This window comes from Mirounga leonina, unplaced genomic scaffold (assembly GCF_011800145.1).
Source record: "Mirounga leonina isolate KUSES-001 unplaced genomic scaffold, KU_Mleo_1.0 Mir_91, whole genome shotgun sequence".
Classification (NCBI taxonomy): domain Eukaryota; kingdom Metazoa; phylum Chordata; class Mammalia; order Carnivora; family Phocidae; genus Mirounga; species Mirounga leonina.
Genome location: NW_023270839.1, coordinates 10604322 through 10629740, shown reverse-complemented (window position 1 = coordinate 10629740; position 25419 = coordinate 10604322). Strand labels below are relative to the sequence as shown.

Sequence of the window (25419 nt, the reverse complement as noted above, 5' to 3'; positions counted from 1 at the left end):
GGACCAGGCATGTGGCTATGTATATAATGTGAGTTCTGTTATTTATTCAGCTTGCAGATAATATTTGGCCGTTTTATTGATTTCTAGGCCCCTGGGAATTACTCCATGCAGTAGCATACTTAGCATATTTGACCCTTTGGGGGGGACCTCATGCCAAAGAGCTTGTGTTCTCTCTCTCTGAAATGTGGGCACACAGTGAAAAGGCTGACATCTGCAAGCCAGGAAGAAAAGACCTCACTATAAACAGACCATGATCTCAGACTCCCAGCCTCCAAAGCTGTGGGAAAATAAATTTCTGTTTCTCAAGCCACCCATGGTATTTTGTCAGCTGACTGAGACACTATCACTATGTTATCATTGTTTATGTCAAATCTGTTTAAATGTAGGGATACGGAGTACCACAGAGGCTGGAGACATGAAGGATGCCTGAAGTAGTCTGGAATGATTCTGGACCTTTGCAGACTTTCTAAATGAATGGGAATAGCTACTGAATCCGCTTGTGTCTGGGGGCAGTTGTACAACTGAGAGTGCTTTGAGTTAAATTCCATGCAGATTACAATGTTTATTAAAGGGCCAGTAATAAAAATGTCCAACTCGAAGCTTAAATAAATATTATTAAAACTCAAAAGTAACCATAGCAATTGTTTAAAACTTGGACTCATAGGATATTTTGTTTGGAGGAGTATTTGATCACTGGCATTGTTCAGAATTGCTGATGCATAGTGATAATAAAATGCTGACTGATTTCTAGCCCATTTAATTACTGTTTTTATATTCTCTATGGACAACACACATTTTTATTGCCCTGTACCTGGGGCTGACCCCTTCATCAACCTGTCCTTGGTACCCTGCTGACTCCACGATCTCTTAGGTGCTTGCTTCATAGGTTGGAAACCACTGGTCTAGCTTGGGAGACTAGGAAGATTTGGGGTTGACGTGATTTACACATATTAATTGGGAGGAACCAGCCAGATCCAGGTGAGATTGTCTAGTAGGCCTTTAAAAATGTGGATCTGGAGCTTGGGGATGGAGATAAAGATTCTGGAGAAGTCTGTGCATGTGGTAGAAAAATAAAAAATCAGGAGTGTGTTTCCCACATGCTTTTGGGATCAAATGTATTTCTATTTGTTTCAGAGGTGCTTTAAGGCAGGAGGGAATTCTGACAAACCATCTTGTCTGTTTTCAATTTAATGAAAAAATGATTATTGAGCAATCCCTATGTACCAGACACCATAGTAAATGCTGGGAATATATATATATATACACACACACATTCAGGGTGAGTTGGACACAGTCTCTGTTATGGTTGTGGAACTTCAATTCCAGCTTCTTCATTCCATCTTATTCTTGAGCCAGGATTGATATTGGACCATTTTTATGAAATCTCAATAAGCAAGAAGTTCATTTATTACTAAGCCAGATTCTTTTTGAGGGGAGCGAAGAGGCTGGACTTCTCCTTGGTAGGGTTAGCATAGATTTTATGCCTTCATTCTAGGTTTACCAAGGATGTCCTTGGGGGAATTAGAAATTAGGGGGAAAAAAATCACAGTTAAACTTCAACATTTTCAAAAATACACAAGGTAGATTTGAGATGAGAAAAAAAGTTTTTTTTTTTTATTAAAGATTTTTATTTATTTGACACAGAGATAGAGAGAGAGAGAGAGATAGCTAGAGCAGGAACACAAGCAGGGGGAGTGGGAGAGGGAGAAGCAGGCTTCTTGCTGAGGCTTGATCTCAGGACCCTGGGACCATGACCTGAGCTGAAGGCAGACGCTTAACGACTGAGCCACCCACGTGCCCTGAGGAAAAAAGTTTTAAAAGAGGAGTTTACTGCTTAAGGACATATGTGAGCAAGGAAGGAGGGGGCAATTCCTTCTCTGTGGCCCTCAGTGTACCATAATGCTGAATGTAGCTATGTTTAATAAATGTTTTCTGGTGCTTGAGAGTCTCATTTACAAAACAAAAGACAAAAACAACCCCCCAACACAAACAAACAAACAAACAAAAAAACAATAGCTGATGTAGATCTCAGATGTCCCCTGTTCCTTTGTGAGTTCCTCAAGTCCAGGGGCATGGAATAATGGCTATTAATCACAGTACCCGAGTCACTGCTCTGAGATCTGCATTCTCAGTGTTCTTTATAGAATACTAGGGCACTAAATAAAAGAATGTCTTTGGTATTTATGAAGACACCACTCCTGTCTGAATTATTTCTTCCAGCTTTGGTATTAGATTTGCACTAATCCTTCCTGGGAATAATGGTATGAATTTGAGTTGTCAGAGTGAGGTCAGTACAGAATAAAGTAAACAGCCTTGAATTTGGCACCACAACCTATAGCTCATGGGACTGTTGTTCAGTAACTCCTTTGCTTGGGGCGCACACCCACCCACCCTCCCCATGTCCCCTGTCTAATGTTAGCTGTTCTGCAGCCATTCCCTCTTCCCTCTTTATCCTGAGCTCTCCCCCTTTCTGGAGGCAACCAAAGAGTTCTGTTTCCTGCCTTTTTCTTTCCTCAGAAATACCATTTAAGTTTTGATGAACAATCCAAGAACAAGCAATGAAATGTGGGAGAGAACTAGGTCAGGGACTGTGTGTGGAGGTGGGGAGGAGTGGAGGTGGTGGTGGTGGGATGTGCAAAGAGGCAAAGCAGAGCATGTGTTCAGGTATTAGTCATGTGCTTGGGGTCTAGCACAGTTCCTGGTGGAAAGTAAGTGCCTTCATCATTGTTGGCTAAATGCAAAGTAACATATATTGCTTTTTCTTGCCATATTTCACAAATTCTCTTTTGGCTCACAATTAGAACACACAAAATAGGGTATAAACAACATCAAAGAATTAGAACCAGGGAAAAGATCAGTGAGAATAAACAAGATACTATATTCATTTCCTCTGGTTAGTTTTAAAATGGACTTTATTGAGGTCTATTTTACACTGTAATTTTTTTTTCTTACCTTTTTATTTTGAAACGATTATCAGTTCACAGGAAGTTTCAAAAATAGTACAGAGAGGTCCATATACCCTTCTCTCAGCTTCCCCCAATGGTTACAGCATATATGACTATAGTCCAATATCCAAACTAGGAAATTGGCATCGATAGAGTGTGTGTATATAGTTCTATGCCATTATATCTCATGTGTAGATTCAGGTAGCCACCACAACGATCAAGATGCAGAACTAGGGTCGCCTGGGTGGCTCAGTCGTTAAGCGTCTGCCTTCAGCTCAGGTCATGATCCCAGAGTCCTGGGATCGAGCCCCGCATCGGGCTTCCTGCTCCGCGGGAGGCCTGCTTCTCCCTCTCCCACTCCCCCTGCTTGTGTTCCCTCTCTCGCTGTGTCTCTCTCTATCAAATAAATAAAATCTTTAAAAAAAAAAAAAGATGCAGAACTAGTCCATCATCACAAAGGTCTCCCTTGTGTTACCTCTTTTAAGTTACACCTGCCCCTCTCCTCTCCACCATCCCTCATTCCTGGCAACTGCTAACAGTTTTCCATCACTGCAATTTTGTCACATAGAGAATGTTATATAAGTGTGATCATACAGCATGTGACTTTTTTTTAAAAAAAACCTTTTCAGAGGGGCGCCTGGGTGGCTCAGTCGGTTGACAGAGTGCCTTCGGCTCAGGTGTGATCTCAGTGTCCTGGGATCGAGCCCCACATCGGGCTTCTCCCTCTGCCATTCCCCCTGCTTGTGCTCTCTCTCTCTGTCAAATAAATAAATAAAATCTTAAAAAAAATAAAACCTTTTCAGATTGGCATCTTTCACCTAATGTAATGCTCTTGCGATACATCCAAGTTATGTGTCTCATGATTTATTCCTATTTATCACTGATTAGTATTCCATGCAGTGGGTGTAGCAGTCTATCGAGCCATTCACTTATTGAGGGACATTTTGGTTGTTTCCAGCTTTTGGCTATTACAAATAAAGCTGTGATGAACATTTATGCACAGGTTTCTCTGGGATAAATGCCTTGGAGTGTGATTGCTGGGTTATATAGTAATTGCATGTTTAGTTTTATAAGAAACTGCCAAACTACGGCCGTCCATTTTACAGTTGTACCAGCAAGGTGTGAGAGGTCCAGATGCCCCACATTCTCAACAGCATTTGATATAGTTACTACTTTTAAAACTTTAGCTGTTTTAATAGGCGTGTGGTTATATCTCATTTTGGTCTTAATTTGCAGTCCTATAATGGCTAGTGATGTTGAACATCTTTTTTGTCATCGGTTTTTAATCTTTCTTCAAAGACTTCTTCTTCTTAACCATGATACCAGCTGAGACCACATGTTAGTGTTCATGCTTGATCCTAATTTTCTTCCCTCCCTTTACTCTCTGTGGGAGGGTGCTTACTTTTTGTAAAAAACTCCATGTTCCCCTGTGCTCTAGTATTGCCTGGAGTGAACACTAATAAGGCTGTTTATGACAAAGTATTTTTTGAATAGAAGCCCTGTGTTTGGAGACATTGCCCACAGGTGACAAAAATGCTGCATTAAAGTCATTTATTTGTGTTCTGAATATATTATCTCTAGAACTTTTTTACCCTACAGTTGGATTTTATTTATTTATTTAATCTATGTATTTATTTATTTTTAAGATTTTATTATTATTTTTAAAGATTTTATTTATTTGCTTGAGAAAGAGAGAGAGAGAGCACAAGCAGGGGGAGCGGAAGAGGGAGAAGGAGAAGCCCCGCTGAGCAGGGAGCCCAACGTGGGGCTTGATCCCAGGACCCTGGAATCATTATCTGAGCCAGACGCTTAACAGACTGAGCCACCCAGGCACCCCTTAAGATTTTATTTTTAAGTAATTTCCACACCCAATGTGGGGTTTGAACTCACAACCCCAAGACCAAGAGTTGCATGCTTTACTAACTGAGCCAGCCAGGCACCCAATCATGGGATTTTAGAGTTTATTTTATATCTTGGGGCACAAATTGGCCTTGCTCAGAAGCTTTGTAATGTAATACTCAGGAGTTAGGCTCATTTTCTTTCTTTCTTTTTTTTTTTTTTTTTTTTAAGATTTTATTTATTTATTTATTTGACAGAGAGAGACACAGCGAGAGAGGGAACACAAGCAGGGGGAGTGGGAGAGGCAGAAGCAGGCTTCCCGCTGGACAGGGAGCCCGATGTGGGACTCGATCCCAGGACCCTGGGATCATGACCTGAGCTGAAGGCAGATGCTTAACGACTGAGCCACCCAGGGGCCCCTAGGCTCTATTTTCAAATCAATATAGACTTTAATTCGTGGTTTTGCCATTTCTGAACTTTGTAATCTTGGACGAGTTATTTAAACTAAGCATTAGTTTTCTCTTATACAAGATGAGAATAATAATGGCAATTACCTTCTAGGGTTTTTAGGAAGACTTTCTGTGTGTTTCGGTTATCTGTTGTGTTACATGTCATCCCAAAGCTTGATGGCTTCAAACGAGGATTATTTAATATTTCTCATGATTCTGGGGGTTGACTGGTTCTATAGACTGAATGTTTGTGTCCCTCCGAAAATTCATATGTTGAAGCATATGTGATGGTGTTAGGAGTGGGGCCTTTGAGAAGTGATTGGGTCATGAGGACGGAACCCTCATGAATGGGATCAGTGCCCTTATAAAAGAGATCCTGGGGGCGCCTGGGTGGCTCAGTTGGTTAAGCGACTGCCTTCGGCTCAGGTCATGATCCCAGGGTCCTGGGATCGAGCCCCGCATCGGGCTCCCTGCTCTGTGGGAAGCCTGCTTCTCCCTCTCCCACTCCCCCTGCTTGTGTTCCCTCTCTCGCTGTGTCTCTCTCTGTCAAATAAATAAATAAAATCTTAAAAAAAAAAAAAAAAAAGAGATCCTGGGACGCTCTCTTGCTGCTTGCCGCATCTGAGGACACAGTAAGAACGTGGCTGCCTATGATCCAGGGAGCAGGGTCTTTCTTATCGACACTGAATCTGCCAGTGACTTGATCTTGCACTTCCCAGCCTCCAGAACTGTTATATCTCTTTAGCTTTTCTTCTTAATGACACATGTTTCCTTCCTAAAAAGCCCAGGCCAACCATCTTATAAAATTCCCAGATGCTTAATTTGTTTATTTCTTCATGCTACCATATCACTTGTTTTTTCTCTCTCCTCTATTTCCTCTATACAGGATTGGAGGTTTAGAGACTTGATTAGATTCAGCTTAAACAACTTTGGTGAGAATATATCATACTTAGTGCGGTGTATTTGCTATTGCATTTCCTAAGGAAACAACAATGCCAGGTTGTTCCCCCACTAGTGAGGGCTAAGGTGGTGAATACCAGATCACTCCACTGAATGGCGCATATTTTCACCTTTAGTGATTAGTAACTAATCTGTATGGTTTTAGATTATTTAGCTATTGCTGCATAACAAACCATCCCAAAACTGAGTGGCTTAAAATAATGATTTATTCAGTTCAGGATTCTGAGGGTTGGCCATTTAAGTTGACTTTGTTTATTTATTTACGTTATTTAATTTTTTAAAGATTTTATTTATTCATGAGAGAGAGAGAGAGCACACAAGCAGGGGGAGGGGCAGAGGGAGAAGCAGACTCCCCAGGGGGAGTGGGGAGACTGACACAGGGCTTGATCCCAGGACCCTGGGATCATGACCTGACAGACACTTAACCAACTGAGCCACCCAGGCTCCCCTTAAGTTGAGTTTGGAGGGCAGTTCTGGTTTCAATTGGACTTCCCCATGCATCTATGGTCAGCAGTGGATTGGCTAGGTGGCTTTGCTGCTGGATGCTGACTCACTCTTGCCTGTGGCACCTCGAATCTCCTCAGCAGGCTAACCTGGGCTTATTCTCATGAAAATGGTAGGATTCCAAGGGAGCAAGGGGAAGTGCATGAGGTCTAGGTTAGGAACTGACACTGTCATTTCTTCCATATTCCATAGGTCAAAACAAATCACAAGGCCAGTTGGGATTCATGGGGTAGAGAGAAATAGGCTCCATCTCTTGATAGGGGAGCTACAAAGTCACATTGCAAAAGACATGGCTAGAGAGGGGAGAAGAAGTGAGACTATTCTTCACAATTAGTCTACAACAGGCATCATGTTGCCTATCAATCTCTCCTGATGATTTTGGCATCCATTGATGATTCTCACCTGAGTCAATTATCACATTGTGGTAACATAAGGGTAATTTCTTTTTCTTCTCTCTTTTTATTGAAATGTAGTTGAGATACAATACTGCAAAAAGGGTGATTTCTTAATTCAACCATTCTCCTATATTTTCTAGATAGCATTCATCTGTAAAAAGAGCCTTCCTCAACATAAAAAAAAAAAACAAACCAAAACCCAAACAATGGGTAGAGGGCCTGAATAGACATATTTCCAAAAAGACACATGAAGGGGTGTTTGACATCACTAACATCAGGGAAATGCAAATTACAACCACAGTGAGATATATCACCTTATGCTTGTCAGAATGCCTAGTATCAAAATGAAGGATGGGAAATCGGAGGGGGAGACGAACCATGAGAGACTATGGACTCTGAGAAACAAACTGAGGGTTCCAGAGGGGAGGGGTGTGGGGGGATGTGTTAGCCTGATGATGGGTATTAAAGAGGCACGTACTAAATGGAGCACTGGGTGTTATATGCAAACAATGAATCATGGAACACTACATCAAAAACTAATGATGTAATGTATGGTGATTAACATAACATAATAAAAAAATAAATATTAAAAAAAAAGACAAGCAATAACAAGCTTTGGCGAGGATGTGGAGAAAAAGGAACCTTTGTGCACTGTTGGTGGGAATGTATATTGGTGCAGCCACTGTGGAAGACATTATGGAGTTTTCTCAAAAAACTAAAAATAGGAATACCATATAATCCAGTAATTCCACTATTGGGTATTTACCCAAAGAAATGCTAATTGGAAAACTTATATGTGCCCCTAAATGTTTATTGCAGCATTATTTACAGTAGCCAAGATATGGAAACAACGTAAGTGTCCCCTGATAGATGAATGAATAAAGAAGATATTGTATATATACACGTGTACACACACACACACACACACACAGAGCCCACACTGGAATATTATGCAGCTGTAAAAAGGGATGAGATCATGCCATTTGTGACAACATGGATGGACCTAAAGAGCATGATGCTAAGTAAAATAAATCAGACTGAGAAAGACAAATACCATATGATTTCACTTATATGTGGAATCTAAAAATAAAAAAAGAAATGAATAAAGAAACAAAAAAATGAACAAACCCCGCCACACTCTTAAATACAAGGAATGCATTCATGGATGCTAGAAGGGAGGGGTATGGGGGGTAAAATAGGTAAAGGAGATTGGGAGATACAGGTGTCTAGTTATGGAATTAGTCATGGGAATAAAAAGCACAGCATAAGGACTATAGTCAATGATCTTGTAGTAGTTGTGCAGTGACAGGTGTTAGCTACACTTGTGGTGACCATAGCATAATGTATAAACTTGCCACATCACTATGTTGTACACCTGAAATTAATGTAACACCGTGTCAACTATATTCAAATAAAAAGATTTAAAAAAAGAGTAACTACAGCACACACAATCTTCCTTTATTCTTCTTTTTTATTATTTTATTATTTAATTTTTATTATAGGCACATTTTAATAATTATGTAAAATATAAATAGAATATATTTATATATAATATGTATAATATATTTATATTACATATAAAAATTATGTAAAAACATATGCTCACAAAAATTCAAACAATATAGAAACATGCAAAACAGGAATAAAAAATCTGTAGTCCTACTTTCTAGAGGGACCCATTATTACAATTTTTAACATATTGTCTCATATATAAACATACATATAATACATATATGAAACAAAAATGAGATCTTACTTCACATAACACTCAGATTTCAGATGTCTTTGAAATACCATAATGAACATCTCACACTATTAAAAATACTAATATTTAAAAACAGAATGAAGTGGCAAAACACTTTCCCAAAACTTGGTCTTCCTCTCAGAATCTTAGTTTTCCTTTGACATAGGTTTTGTAAATCCAACATGACCAATCACCACTTCCACATCCACTTAGCCCCATTTAAATCCTGTCACTGTCCTTGGATTACAGTATATCATCCTGAACTTGGCTCCTAACTACTCCTCAGTCTGCTCACTCCTATCATCCCCAAGTTCACCTCTAGCCACTCACTCTTTCTGCCTCAGTTATACCAGATTTCTTTCAATTCCTTAAACTCACTACACTCTTCATGCCTCCTGGTTTTGAACATCTGGTTCCATCTCCTGAAACACTCCCTTCCTCACCTCCCCCTCAGCCCAGCCTATGCCTGACTATATCTTGTTCACCCTTCAGCTTCAGCTCACATCCTACTTCCTCAGAGAGGCCTTCTCCGACTCCCAAACTGGCTTATGTTCTCCTTTTTTGTGTCCTGTAGTGCTCAAAACTAACTTAATGTTTCTATTCATGGTCGGCCTATAAGTGCCAAGAGGACAAAATAACTGTGTCTCCCTTGTCCATCACTGTATCCTCAGGGCTGGCATGGCATTTGGCACATTTTCGGTACTCAATACATTTTTGTTTGATAAAAAAAAAAAATAGAACAGTGTTCTAGAATACGGGAGACCTATCACAATCCTATTTCTAACAATTCCCTCTGCCCTTCCTAGCCATTTAGTTCCTGAACACACTGTAGTGGACCCTGTCTGTGCTCCACCTAGATCCTCTTGGACCCCTTAGTAAAACATTTCTTAATGCTTGCTAATAGCCAGCACCTGCAACTCTCTTAGGAGGACTGTCCTTGGGCTATTACAACTTCTCTCCCCTTCCTCCAGTCTTCTTGAGGTATAACTGACAAATAAAAACCCTCTATATTTAGGATGTATAAAGAAATGATTTGATATATGTATACATTGTGAAATGACTACCTGATTACCATAATCAAATTAATTAATGCATCCATTATCTCACAAAGTTAGCTTAAAAAAAAAAAAGATTTCATTTTTGAGTAATGTCTACGCCCAATATGGGGCTTCGACTCACAATCCCAAGATCAAGAGTCACATGCTCTACCAACTGAGCCAGCCAGGTGTCCCTAGCTTTTCTTTTCTTTTCTTTTTTTCTTTCTTTTTTTTTTTTGTGGTGAGAACACTTAAGATCTACTTTCTAAGCAAACTTCAAGTATACAACATAGTTGGTAGTACTACTAACCATAGTCACGATGCTGTACATTTTATCCCCAGAACTTATTCATCTTATAAATGAAGGTTTGTACCCTTTGACCAACCTCCTCCCATCTCTCCCAGCCCCCAAACCCTAGCAACCACCGTTCTATTCTCTGGTTCTATGAATTCAACTTTTTTAGATTCCACATATAAGTGAGATTATACAGCATTTGCCTCTCTGTATCTGGCTTATTTCACTTAGTGTAATTTCTGGGTATACAGCCAAAGGAAATGAAATCAGTATCAGAGCTGCTTTGCTCAGGCAAAGGCCAAAGGAAGTGACCGGGAGTTTACATTCCTCCTCGCCAACACTCCCAGTCCTTAGCCACTGCAGAAGCATGAGAGCTCAACTCCTTTAACTCCAGTTGGGATAAACTCTAAACTCTGAGCAATTATCTACATTCCAGATCCCCTCCAGGATCCGGCTGGACTTTGCATGCGATTGTGCCCATTCTTGGCTTTCTCCCTTCCCTGTCCAGCTTCCCCAACTCCCTTACTAGTTTCTCTTGGTAGCAATTTTTTTCTTTTTTTGCAGGAACTCAGGAAATACTGCTCCAGTGAGTCATTTTTCTGAAATTTTAACTTTTAATTGAGAAATTGATGTATAACACTGGATTAGTTTTAGATGTACGACATAGTTATTTTTAATTGTATTTTCAAACAATTGAGGTATAATTGACATATAACATATTAGTTTCAGGAGCACAACATAATGATTTGACATTTGTATATATTGTGAAAAGATCACCATGATAAACTTAATTGACATTCATCAACACACAGTTACAAGTTTTTTTCTTGTGATGAGATCTACTTTTTTTTTTTTTTTAAGATTTATTAAAAAGAGAGCAAGCATGTGTGCCAATGCAGGGGAGGGTAGAGGGAGAGAATCCTTAAGCAGATTCCCAATGCAGGGCTCGATCTCAGGACCCTGAGATCATGACACTAGCTGAAACCAAGAGTGGGATGCTCAACTGACTGAGCCACCCAGGAGTCCCCAGATCTAATTTTTTTTTAAAGATTTTATTTATTTAGAGAGAAACAGAGAGAGCGTGAGCAGGAGAAGGGGCAGAGGAGAGAGAATCAATCTTAAGCAGACTCCACGCTGAGCGCAGAGCCCCAGGCGGGGCCTGATCCTACAACCCTGAGATCATGACCTGAGCAGAAATCAAGAGTCCTTGGATTAACCGACTGAACCACCCAGGTGCCCCCATCTACTTTTTTTTTTTAAGATCTCTTTTAAGATCTGCTCTGTTAGAAAGATTTGAATATACAATATTGTATAGTAAACTATATTTTAAAGTTCTACATTTATGCATTTATTTATCTATTTATCTATTTATTTATAAGTAGGCTCCACACCCAGCATGGAGCCCAACATAAGACTTGAACTCATGACCCTGAGATGAAGACCTGCACTGAGGTCAAGAGTTGGATGCTTAATCGACTGAGCCACCCAAGCACCCCTTAAGTCTACTTTTAGCAACATTCAAATATATGCTGAGGTAAACTATAGGCATCATGCTGTACATTACATCCCCAGGATATATTTAGCTTATAACTAGAAGTTTGTACCTTTTGACCACCCACACCCATTTTCCCATCCTCCCTTGCCTCTAACAACCAATAATATGTTCTCTGTATCAATGAACCCTACATTTTTTTTTTTTAGATTCCACATATAAATAAGATCATACAGTATTTGTTTTTCTCTTTCTGACTTATTTCACTTAGCATAATGCCCTTGAGGTCCATCCATGTTGTCACAAGTGGCAAGATTTCCTTTTTTAAAATAGCTGAATAATATTCCATTGTGTGTATGTGTGTGTGTATCTATATATGTCACATTTTCTTTATCCATTCATCCATCTGTGGACATAGGTTGTTTCCATGTTTTGGATATTGTAAATAATGCTTCAGTGAACATGAGGTGTGGTTATCTTTTTGAGATAGTGATTTCTTTTCCTTCAGATAAATACCTAGAAGTGGAATTGCTGGATCATATGATAATTCTATTTTTTTTTTTTTTTGGACCAATCTAAGTTATTTATTTAAGCCATCTCCTGCCATAAGCAAAGGGATGGAAGATCAGTATACTGGTCATCATTTGATACAAGTGAGGAAGGTGAGCTTAAAGTCCCATAGACTTTTCTGGTCGGTGTGCAGAGTCATGGTCCAAACCAGGGCTGTGGTCCCCACTGGGTGGTGGTCCAGGTTCTCTTTATTCATCTTCATAGCCGGTTGGAAGTGGATTCACGTGAGAGTTATGGAATAGAGTATGATTACCATCTCCCCAGGGAAAGGGCTTGGACCTGATGCAGAGATGGGGGTAGGCGATGAACTCGGGCCTCTCGTGCTCTCCGTGACGCGACTTCAGGAAGACATTCGGCATGCTCACACCCACGCCAGGGAGCGCTACGAAGTAGGTGAGAGCCTTCCACATGCGCGCTGAGCCCTCCTCGCCGTGGGCGCCACTCGACATGGACCGCGCCAGCTGTGCCCCGGACCGACCTAGCAGCCCAGACAGCCGGGACACAGCTGCCGCCGCCGCCGCCATTTTTGACCTGGACCATATGATAATTCTATTTTTAAAAAAGATTTATTAAAGATTTATTAAAGCACATTAGAGTAGGTTGGGGAGGGGCAGAGGGAGAGGGAAAAAGAGTCTTGACTCTGCTCTGAGCATGGAGCCTGACATGGGGCTCGATTCTGCGACCCTGAGATCAGGACCTGAGCCCAAACCAAGAATTGGATGCTCAACCAACTGCACGACTCAGGTGCCCCATGATAATTTTATTTTTAATCTCTCAGGAACTTCCACACTGTTTTCCATAATGGTTGAACCAATTTACATTCCCACCAACAGTGCACAAGGGTTCCCTTTTCTCCACATCCTCATCAACACTTGGGGAGCATTTTCTTTCTTTCTTTCTTTTTTTTTTTTAAATTTAATTTATTTATTTGAGAGACAGAGAGCACGAGAGGGAGGAGGGTCAGAGGGAGAAGCAGACTCCCTGCCGAGCAGGGAGCCCGACGCGGGACTCGATCCCGGGACTCCAGGATCATGACCTGAGCCGAAGGCAGTCGCTTGACCAACTGAGCCACCCAGGCGCCTGGGGAGCATTTTCTTAATAAGTCACCTGAATATGAATCTTTGTCTCAGTCTGCTGCTACACCTCATGACCTAAGGCCCACAACAAGCTTGCTTCTGACTCAGGGCACTTGACTTTACTTTGGCTTCCTTCCTTCCTCCATGAGGTCTCTGTTTAAATGCCATCTCCTCAGAGAGGCCTTCCTGAACCCCAGATATAAAATAGCACCACTCCTTCATTTCTGTCCTACTTCTGTTGCCTTCCATCTCAGTAACTTGTTTTATTTTTCTTTCACAGCAGTAATTACTTTTTAAAAGTACATACTTACCTTTTTGTTTACCATTTCCCTGTTTCCCTGGCGTCTGCTTCATGAGGGTAGGGACTTTGTCTCTTTTGTTATTGCTGCTCTAGAACCGAGCTCCTAGTGGCACTTGATAAAAATCACTGGAATGAATTATTCTTTAATACAGCAGGGAAATGTAGTAGTGGAAATTTTGGGTCAAAGGAATAAAATAAAATTACATTATTAAAACTTACATTTTCTTGAAAATTGTAATAATCTTTAGAACTACATATTTTTTGGTTATCTTTTTTCATTTTGCAACTATTTGTCAGAAATGAGTATTTTAATTAGTGTTGCATGGCCTCCCTGTAGGAACCCCAAAGACTAGTGGCATTTTCCAAGTTCTTCATGAGAACTTATCCCCATTGTAGATGATACAAATGAAAACAATTTGCAATGGAAAGAATATGGAATGGAGTTGTAGTCCTTGTTTTTGCAAACTAGCTCTGTAGCCTTGACTATCGTAGCCTTCCTCTAAAATGACTGGCTGGGCTGGATCAGTAATTATCAAACTTTTGTGTGCTTACAGGTAGATGAAAATTTTCCTGGCTCAACCTGGGAGATTTTAGTTTAGGAGGTCTGGGGTGGGCCTCAGAATCTGTATTTTCCCTATAATTACAACAGGTAACTTAAGAACAAATAGTCTCTACACCATACTTAATAGTCAACCGGGCGAGATGTTCATTTATTATGTCAATCAGTCCGCAAACTTTTATTAAGCATCTACTATGTACTCTGCTATGTGTTGTAGATTCTGGAGCTACAGTAATGAATGAAATGGACTAATCTTTGTTCTCCTGGAGGAGAGATAGAGATAGAGAGATAGAGAGAAAACACGTGACAGAAGACACAGACAAAAAACCATAAAAAATATATATCTATTGTTAGATGGTGTTAAGTGCTAGAGAGAAAACAAGTAAGGATGGGGCATAGAGTGCCCCAGGAACAGGTTGGGGTGGTGGTGATTGGGGTTGTAATCAGGCAAGACCCACTGAGATGGTGACATTTGAGGAGAGAAGGAGTTAACGATGAAGCTATCTGGAAGAAGAGCATTCCTTAAAATTAACAAGACAGGAAACAACAAATGTTGGCGAGGATGCAGAGAAAGGGGAACCCTCTTACACTGTTGGTGGGAATGCAAGCTGATACAGCCACTCTGGAAAACAGTGTGGAGCTTCCTCAAGAAGTTAAAAATAGGACGCCTGGGTGGCTCAGTTGGTTAAGCGACTGCCTTCGGCTCAGGTCATGATCCTGGAGTCCCTGGATCGAGTCCCACATCAGGCTCCCTGCTCAGCAGAGAGTCTACTTCTCCCTCTGACCCTCCTCCCTCTCATGCTGTCTGTCTCTCATTCTCTCTCTCGCAAATAAATTAAAAAAAAAAAAATCTTAAAAAAAAGAGAAGTTAAAAATAGGGGTGCCTGGGTGGCTCAGTCGGTTAAGTGTCTGCCTTCAGCTCAGGTCATGATCCCAGAGTCCTGGAATCGAGCCCCACGTTGGGCTCCTTGCTCAGCAGGGAGAGGAAGAAACAGCTTCTCCCTCTTTCCCTGCCTGCCACTCTTCCTGCTTGTGCTCTCTCTCTCTGTCAAATAAATAAATAAAATCTTAAAAAAAAGAACTTAAAAATAGAGCTACCCTGTGACCCAGCAATTGCACTACTAGATATTTACCCCAAAGAAAAAATGTAGTGATCCAAAGGGGCACTTGCACCCCAATGTTCATAGCAGCAATGTCCACAATAGCGAAACTATGGAAGGAGTTGAGATGTCCATCAACAGATGAATGAAGAAGATGTGATATATACAATGGAATATTACTCAGCCATCAGAAAAGATGAATTCCTACCATTTACATTGACATTGTTGGAACTGGAAGGTATTATGCTGAGTGAAATAAGTCAATCAGAGAAAGACAATTATCATATGGATTCACTCATTTATGGAGTCTAAGAAACAGCGCAGAGGATCATAGCGAAAGGGAGGGAAAACTGAATGGGAAGAAATCAAAGAGGGAGACAAACCATGAAAGACCCTTAACTCTAAGAAACAAACTGAGGGTTGCTGAAGGGGAGGGGGTTGGGGGATGGGGTAAAAGGGTGATGGTCATTAAAGAGGGCATGTGATATAATGAACACTGGGTGTTATATGCAACTGATAAATTATTGAACACTACATCTGAAACTAATGATGTACTATATGTTGGCTAATTGAATTTAAATTAAAAAAAAGAAAAAAAAAAGAAGAGCATTCCAAATGGAGGGATGGGCAAATGCAAAAGGCTCTGAGGAGGGAGGCTGCCTGCATGTGGGAGGATGGGCAAGGGGTGCAGTGATGGGAGGATTAACAGGAAATGTGGTGGGGAAGATCCTGAGAGGCCAGATCACACAAGGTCTTATAGGTCATTTTATAGTCTTAAGTTTTACTCTGAGCAGAATCAGAAGCCAATGGAGGGTTTTAAGCAGAGTTGAGACATTGTTCTACTCTTTAAAAAAAAATTCAGTCCACAAGGGGAGCAAGGGTGGAAACAGGCAGGCGGTAAGTGCTTTTTATGTATTAGCTAATTTAATTCTCATAACCAAGAGCTTTAACATTCTATTATCCATTGTTTGTTGGACTTGGTGAAAAATTTTTAAAATTAATTTTACTCAGTTCTTTGTCCTTGCTATTATTACTGTTTATGTAACCTATTCATTCTCAACCATTCATAATTTCCTGGCCTTTTTAAAGCAGGGAGTGTGGTAGGATGGGAGGTGGGAGGGTCATTCTTTCTTCCCTCCTGACATTTCCTTCCCTGTGGATGGACCTACACTCACCCAACACCGTGGGGGTGGGGAATGTCCATTAGTTTTTGATGGAGTGTTCAGCGATTCATTAGTTGCATATAACACCCAGTGCTCATCACAGTATGTGCCCTCCTTAATATCCTTAATACCAACAAAGCACTTTGTTGGTTGGTCATTCACAAAAATTACAGTAGGTGGCAGACACACTCTATCAAAATCAACCTCCATCCACAGCAGTTCTATTAAGGAGCTAGCCAATTTTTACAATGTCCCATTAGAAATCACACCATCTTTGTTTAAGCTTCTGTAACAGAGTACCATGGACTGGGTGGCTTTTAGATGACAGAAATTTATTTCCCACAGTTCTGGAGGCTGGAAGTCCAAGATCAGGGTGCTAGCATGGTTAAATTCTGGTGAGGACCCTCCCCTGGGTTGCAGACTGCTGAGTGCTCACTGTATGGTGGAGAGAATGAGAGTACTCTTTGGCTTTTTCTTTGAAGGAAACTAATCCTATTCATAAGGGCTCTACCCTCATGACCTAACCACTTCCCAAAGACCCCACCTCCAAATAGCATCGCGTTGGGATTACGGTTTCAATATATGAATTTTGGGAGGGGGGACACAAATAATCAGTCCCAGATTCACTTGGCAAAGCCTCTAAGTTAGGCTATTTAAGAATGAATCCTGTTGGTTCTTATCTTGGAGTTGGCAGTCTTTTGAATATTTGTAAAACATGTTGAAGGAATTCATTGTTAGTAGATCTTATTTTTTGAAATAGAAGTTGTTCAGGTGCCTGGGTGGGTGGCTCAGTTGGTTAAGCGACTGCCTTCGGCTCAGGTCATGATCCTGGAGTCCTGGGATCGAGTTCTGCGTCGGGCTCCCTGCTCAGTGGGGAGTCCGCTTCTCCCTCTCCCGCTCCCCCCTCTTGTGCTCTCTCTCATTCTCTCTCTCAAATAAATAAATAAAATCTTAAAAAAAAATGAAATAGAAGTTGTTCAGAGCTAAGGCTTTCAAATAAGAAAAGCCATTGAATTGAGTTTTTTGATGTGTAGAAGGATCATTTTTGGAAGTATTAATTTGTATTTTGCCATATGCTTATTTCTTCTCCTCCAATCCAAGTGTGTAGCCAGGCCCTTGAGAAATTCCTTGTTTCAGATATTTTTTTATAGGATAGAAATCCAAATTTTGATCTTGAAAGAGTATTACCTCCACTGAATATAATTTATGTCCCGGATGGGTAGAAAAAGAACTGAATAGACAGAGAGAGATAAAAGATACTAGAGACTGGGAAGGAGATAAAAGTCACTGGAACTTGTGCTTGTTAGAAACCTAGGGCCCTGGCACAGGATCCCCAGCCTAACCTTCCAGTGCTCTTAGTATGCACAGAAGAGGTGGGATGCTGGACAGGAAGGAATCATAATCCACTGGGACAATGGACTTCTTGGCAGTCTGGATAGATGACTAAGAAACTCTTTAATGCTTCAGTGCCAAAAGATCCCAAGATCTTGGCGCAACTTGGAATTGGGAACCCAAATAATGGATGGAAGTGCTTATCCCCAGCAGCCTGGTAGAATGGGGCTCAGAGTCAGATTTAAGGTGATTAAAAGAAAATAAAACACATTATTTCTTGTATCCCTAGAGTCATACCCACTACAGATATTTGGATATTTGTCTCTAAAATAACCATATTTACTTTTTATCTCTAATGTTTTATAGGTCTGTGAGTGCCCCACATTTTCTGAACAAGGCTAGCATCATTAGAATAAGTATAAAATTTTCTAGGTGGCTGTTTGAAGGTCAGTTTTCTTTTGCCTGTATAGATTTTTTAAAAAAAATTGAAATATAATTGACATAATAAGGCCTATATACATTACTAATAAACAAAACTATATCATTACTTTTAATTATTTCATTTTGTTTCTTTGAATTCCTTTATCTATTATGACAGATTCTTGGGAAAAGTCAGAAATTAGGCTTGAGATCCTATAGTATCTCCATGTACTGATATTTACTTTTCACAGATATAATTGAAATGATAGAGACAAACAAAAAAGCTACCTAATAAAGTCAAAGAAATATAGTATTTTTGGATTTGTTATGGCCCTTTAACTCTTCAATGAATACTTTATAGAACTCACTACATTTGCTGTGTACTTTTCAAAGATCTTTACCAATATTAACCTCACTTAAGACTCGTAACAGTCTTCTTAGGTAGACACTAGTATCTTCTCTTATTTATTTATTTATATTTATTTATTTATTTATTTATATTATTATGTTCAATTAGCCAACATATAGTACATCATTAGTTTTTGATGGAGTGTTCAATGATTCATTAGTTGCGTATAACACCCAGTGCTCATCACAACACATGCCCTCCTTAATACCCATCACCCGGTTATCCCCTCTACCCCCCTCCCTTCTGTAACCCTCAGTTTGGAGAGAAGGAAACTGAGGCATTGAGAGCTTAAGTAACTTGTTTAAGATTATGCAACTAGTGATGGAGTCAGGGTTTCAGCCCGGGTAGGCTCAGTCCAGAGTCTATGTTGTAAACTACTGTGCTACACTGCCTCTCTCTAACAGGCTCTAATGAGCAGCTGAGAGCCTCTTTTAGGAGAGAAATAGGAAGGCATGGATGATCCGTGGCAATAGGAGGAAACAGCTGACTCATTTATTCATTTGGTTTCCTAAACTTAATTTGTTATTTTCTCAGGCTCAGTTCCTATTCCAGATAGTTCAAGAAATCAGTTCAATTTTCTTACTGTCTTACTAACTGTCCCAATTTAGTACTTAGATGATGGATGGATCTGTCCATCAACTCTGCAGTCAAATTATGGCTTCACTGGTATTACTGAATGATTTTTCTTTATCACGTAAACAGCAAGAGCCATATTTCTGTCTATGGATTTACCATGCAATGAGCAAGATAGAGACCATCTTTACACCTGTCTTTATCTTTACTCACAAGAGAATCTCCTGAAAGATCACATACTAAACATCTGAAATCTTCTGTTACCTACTCAAGGCTAGGAAAATCACACCAACCATATGCTATTTTGCCACAAAATGAAATTACTTCCATTGGCACAAGTATTCAACTAGCTACAGACTCTAAAACCTCCTAACTTTCCTCTGGTTTGATACTTATTTCTAGTCGTTGGTTTGTTTTAGGTAAATGTAGAGTACAATGGAAGCTCTGAAAGACATAGTTTTGTGTAAGTCTCAAGTTCCTAATCAAGATACTTGTTCTTTTTGAAGACAACTTGAAACAAAGGGGAGGCTTGGTGTACCATGGAGACCCACAATCCCTTGGGACCCTCAAACCAGGAAAGAAGGAGAGACAGCTCTAGCCACAGGCTGGAAGGGGGTAGACTAGCTGTTAAGCTTACTGGTGTCACATAGAGTGTCTTGGGGGTTTTCTCTCCTAGATAGTTTATTTTCTGTGAGTATATATAAGGTTGACAAGAACTGTTTGTGATTGCAAGGGAGTCTCAATCCAGTCTCTATCATTCCAAGCAGATGTGCTGTTCCTTGTCCCTTTCCTGATAGCCAGGGTCCTAGCTCATCTCAGACACAGGAGGTATTTGTTGTCTGTGTACCTCATGACCAAGTAAATAAAAACCTAGGTCGATGACATACATAATGTAGTCTCCATACAATATATTATTATTTATATCCAGAACTGTATTAGCAACCTTACCTATCAGAATAGAAGCCTATGTAGTAATCAATGTCCAGGATAATTTTGACATTTGGCTAAATTTTAGGATTTCTAACACCAAAGTAGATATTATGAAAATCTTGGCCACGCTTATATAATTTTAATTTTTTTTCTCTTTTTCAACTCTTCTAGGGTTCTTTTCATTATAGTTTCTCTCTCTCTTTTCCCACTTTTCTTATTTAAAAAATGCTTCATGTTCTGAAAATCTCTTTGAGTCAGGTCTCAGCTTAAATGAGTTTCCCAGGGAAACTTTTCTAATGCCCAGATTAGATTAGGTAGCTCTAGTCAAAGTATTCATAACTCATACAATCAATCAGTTTACTCATTAATTATGGCGTGAAAGGAATCATGTTTATATTTTTACTCTTTGTCCTCCTCTCTGCCATTAGAGTGGATGAGGGCAGGGACATATCTGCTTCTTTCATTGCTAAATTCCCAGGGCTGGCACATGGTAGTAGTTCTCAACAGTTAATTGTCCCCTTTTTGAAGGTTTAAAAAAAAAATCCCCGCCCCCCCCTCCTTTTTTGGTTGTTGTTGTTTGTTTTCTATTTCATCAGATACCTTAAATATATTATGTACAATACAGAATGTTAAACCTGGGAGAGACTGTCAATGCTTATCTAGTCCAATTCTCTGCCCTTTCCCCTTAATTTAAATATGAGAGACCTGTCTCAGGTTGGTGCAGTGACTTCCACATGGTTACACTGAACACAGGTGACAGAGCTAGGACCCTCAGTCCAAGTCTCCTTCCATATATTACATTGGTTCCTTCCCTTACTCCTCTTTTTGTCAACCCAAGTATCTAATAAGTAAGGAGAAAATCTGGGGATTAAGGAGTGCATTTGTGATGAGCACCCGGTGTTGATGGAAGTGTTGAATTACTATATTGTACACTTGAAACTAATATTACACTGTATTAATGAACTGGAATTTAAATAAAAACTAAAATCTAACTAAATAAATACAAAAAGAAAAAATTATAAAGGAAGTGATTAGTATTAGGTGTTAGTGGTTAAAGGTTAGGTGTTAGGGTTAAAGTTAGGGATTAGGGTTATAGTTAGGGTTAGGGCTAGTGTTTGGGTTAGGGTTAAGGTTATGGTACATGCCTGGAATTTTACAGTTCAGAGACCTCTCCAGAGGGTTAGGGTTAGGTTAGGTGTTAAGGTTATGGATAGGGTAAATTTTAGGGATAGGATTCAGGGTTAATGGTTAGACGTAGGAGTCAGTTATGTTTTGGGTACGGTATGTGCCTGGTATTTTCAGATCAGAGGTATCACAGAGAATAAAACCCCAAACTTCTGCTGGGGTTACTGTAAGAGTTCTGGTTAGAGTTAGGCTTAGGGTTTGTTTCAGGGTGAGGGTATGTGCCTGGTGTTTTGCCATTCAGAAACCTCTCCAGAGGGTTAGGATTTGTGGTTCAGGATTAGAGTTTGGGTTAGTTTTAGGGTTTTGTTTAGGGTTAGCATTGGGTTTGGGTTAGTGTTTGGGTTAGGGTTAAAGTTAAGGTTAGCGCTTAGGGTTTAGCAGTTTGATGTTAGGATATGTGCCTGGAAGACATAAGTATTTTTTTTTTTTTAAGATATATTTACTCATTTTAGACAGAGAAAGAGAGAGAGAGAGAGTGGGCACATGAGCAGGGGTAGAGGCAGAGGGAGAGGGAGAGGGAGAGAGAGAATCGTCAAGCAGACTTCCCACTGAGCAATTGAACACAGAGCCAGACTCAGGGCTGGATCCCAGGACCCTGAGATCATGACCCAAGCAGGATCCAAGAGTCAACGGCTTAACGGATTGAGTTACCCAGGCATCCAAAGGAAGATATAAGGATTTCTAAACATATGTGGGAAAGCATGTTGGAATACCTCTGTGCTTAACTCATTAAAGCTACACTGTGCAAAAAAAAAAAAAAAAATTTTTTTTTTCAGGCATACTAAGAAGCATAATAATATGACCCCCAGAAGAAAAATAAATCAACATATTCAGGAATGACAGAAATGATGGAAATATCAGAAAAGGATGTGAAATCTCACCAAGGCATATAACAATTAAATTTTTGAAAACCAGTGATGAGAAAAACTTAAAGGCAACCAGATAAAAAAGATTCATTGCATATAGAATGAGAGCAAATGACTTTTTTTTTTAAGATTTATTTATTTACTTATTTGAGAGAGAGAGGGAGGGAGAGAGAAAGAGAAGGAGAGTGTGCACAAGCCCGGCAGGCAGGGGCAGAGGGAGAGGGAGAGAGAGTCTTAAGCAGATTCTGCTCTGATCACGGAGCCTGACACGGGGCTGATCTCATGATCCTGAGATCACAACCTGAGCCAAAACCAAGAGTCAGACCCTGAGCAGACTGCACCATGCAGGTGCCCCACAAATGGCTTCTCTTAAGAAACTAAGTAATCTACCAATGCAATCCCTATCAAAATACCAATAGCATTTCTCACAGAACTAGAACAAATATTCCTAAAATGTGTATGGAACCACAAAAGACCCTGAATAGCCAAAGCAATCTTGAGAAAGAACAAAACTGAAGGTATCACACAATCCTAGATTTCAAGATATACTACAAAGCTGAGGTAATCAGAATAGTATGGTACCGGCAGAAAAATAAACACATAGATCAATAGAACAGATTAGAGACCCTATAAATAAACCCATACTTATATAATTAATCTATAACAAAGGAGGCAAGAATATGCAATGAGGAAAAGACTGTCTCATCAGCAAATTGTGCTGAGAAAACTGGACAGCTACATGCAAAAGAATGAAACTGGATCATTTTCTTACACTATTCACAAAAAATAAGCTCAAAATGGGTTAAAGACCTAAATGTAAGACCTGAAACTATAAAACTCCTAGAGGAAAGGATAGGCAGTAATCTCTTTCATGTTGGCTTTAGCAACATTTTTTTAGATGTCTTCCCAGGCAAGAGAAACAAAAACAAAATTCAACTATTAGGACTACACCAAAATAAAAAGCTTCTGCATAGCAAAGGAAACAAAACAAAAAGTCAATCTAATGAATGGGAGAAGATATTTGCAAATGATATATCTGATAAGGGGTTAATATCCAAAATATATGAAGAACTTATACAACTCAACACCAAAATCACAAATAACCTGATTAAAAATGGGCAGGAGTGCCTGGCTGGCTCAGTCAGAAGAGTGTGTGACTCTTGATCTCAGGGTCATAAATTTGAGCTCCATGTTGGGTGTAGAGATTATTTAAATAAATAAATAAATTTTAAAAATGGGCAGAAGACCTGAATAGACATTTTTCCAGAGAAGACATATAGATGGTCAACAGACACATGAAAAAGATGCTCAACATCACTAATCATCAGGGAAATGCAAATAAAAACCACAATGAGATATCACCTCACACCTGTCAGAATGGCTAGTATCAAAAAGGCAAGAAATAACAAGTGTTGGTGAGGATGTGGAGAAAAAGGAACCTTTGTGCACTGTTGGTGGGAATGTATGTTGGTGAAGCCACTGTGGAAAACAGTATGGAATTTCCTCAAAAAGTTAAAAATAGAAATACCTTACCATTCAGTAATTCCACTACTGGGTATTTACCCAAAGAAAATGAAAACACTAATTCACAAAGATATATGCACCCTTATGTTTATTTATTTTTTATTTTTATTTATTTATTTATTTTAAAGATTTTATTTATTTATTTGAGAGAGAGAGAGAATGAGAGAGAGCACATGAGAGGGGGGAGGGCCAGAGGGAGAAGCAGACTCCCTGCCGAGCAGGGAGCCCGATGCGGGACTCGATCCAGGGACTCCAGGATCATGACGTGAGCCGAAGGCAGTCGCTTAACCAACTGAGCCACCCAGGCGCCCCACCCTTATGTTTATTGCAGCATTATTTACAGTAGCCAAGATATGGAAAAAACTTAAGTGTCCATCAGCAGATGAATGGGTAAAGAAGATGTGTTATAAAGACATGATGGAATAGTATTCAGCCATGAGAAAGGAAGATATCCTCCCATTTGTGACAACATGGATGTAACTAAAGGATGTTATGTTAAGTGAAATAAGTCAGACAGAGAAAGACACACACCATATAATTTCACTTACATGTGGAGTCTAAAAAACAAAACAAATGAAGAAACAGGAAATAAACAAAAAAACAGACTCTTAAATACAGAGAACAAACTGGTTATTGTAGGTGGTAGGAGGGGAGGTAGGTGAGGGGGATGGATGAAATACATAAAGGGGGATAGAGGGGAGGTAGGTGAGGGGAGGGGAGGTAGGTGAGGGGGATGGATGAAATAGATAAAGGGGAATAAGAGGTACAAACTTCCATTTATAAAATAAAGAAGTCACGGAGATGAAAAGTACAGCATAGGGAATAAAGTCAATAACATCGTAACAATGTTGTTTGGTGACAGATGGTGACTACACTTATTTCGTGAGCACTGAGTAATGTACAGAATTGTTGAATCAGTATGTTGTATACCTGAAACTAATGCCACATTGTATGTTTATTATACTTCAATTAAAAATGTTTATTTTTGTTTTTTAAGATTTTATTTATTTATTTGACAGAGAGACACAGTGAGAGAACACAAGCAGGGGGAGTGGGAGAAGGAGAAGCAGACTTCCCGCTGAGCAGGGAGCCTGATGCAGGGCTCGATCCCAGGACCCTGGGACCACAGCCTGAGCCGAATGCAGATGCCCAATGACTGAGCCACCCAGGAGCCCCTAGTTTTGTTTTTCTTAAAAAAAAAAACAAAACACAAGGGGAATCACAATCCCATTTTGCTATGTATTGTCAAATGGTCAATCTCCCTCCACCTTCTGTGCTCTTTGACAGGAAGCTGATCTGTGATTTTTGGTCACATCTTCTCTCATTAAGCCAAGGTGCCCACAGTTATTTCCAAGAATTCTCAGCTTTGTTCACAAACCATGGCCTTCCATGAGCAAACTGCTGGCAAGCCTCTGTAAATGCTGTGCTGTTTCAGATTTTCATATCTTTTTTTTTAGATTTTCATATCTTTATATGAGCAGCTCCTTCTGTCACTGCTCAAAGTCACATTATCACCCAACTACCAACTATTACCTTTTTGATGAAGCCTTTTTATACTTTCCACTCATATCTTATTATTTATCTTCTATGTGGAGCTTTTATTTATTTATTAAATTTTATTTATTTATTTGACAGAGAGAGACACAGTGAGAGAGGGAACACAAGCAGGGGGAGTGGGAGAGGGAGAAGCAGGCTTCCCGCGGAGCAGGGAGCCCGATGCGGGGCTCGATCCCAGGACCCTGGTATCATGA

General features: G+C 39.9%; 1 protein-coding gene across 1 annotated transcript; it reads right to left on the bottom strand.

The window, feature by feature from the left end:
- Positions 1 to 12221: 12221 nt before the first annotated feature.
- On the bottom strand, positions 12222 to 12762 carry LOC118002938 (cytochrome c oxidase subunit 6A1, mitochondrial-like). Its single transcript, XM_034993547.1, has one exon. It carries the CDS (start codon positions 12752 to 12754, stop codon positions 12419 to 12421), a length of 336 nt encoding a protein of 111 aa, XP_034849438.1. The 5' UTR covers positions 12755 to 12762; the 3' UTR covers positions 12222 to 12418.
- Positions 12763 to 25419: the final 12657 nt, after the last annotated feature.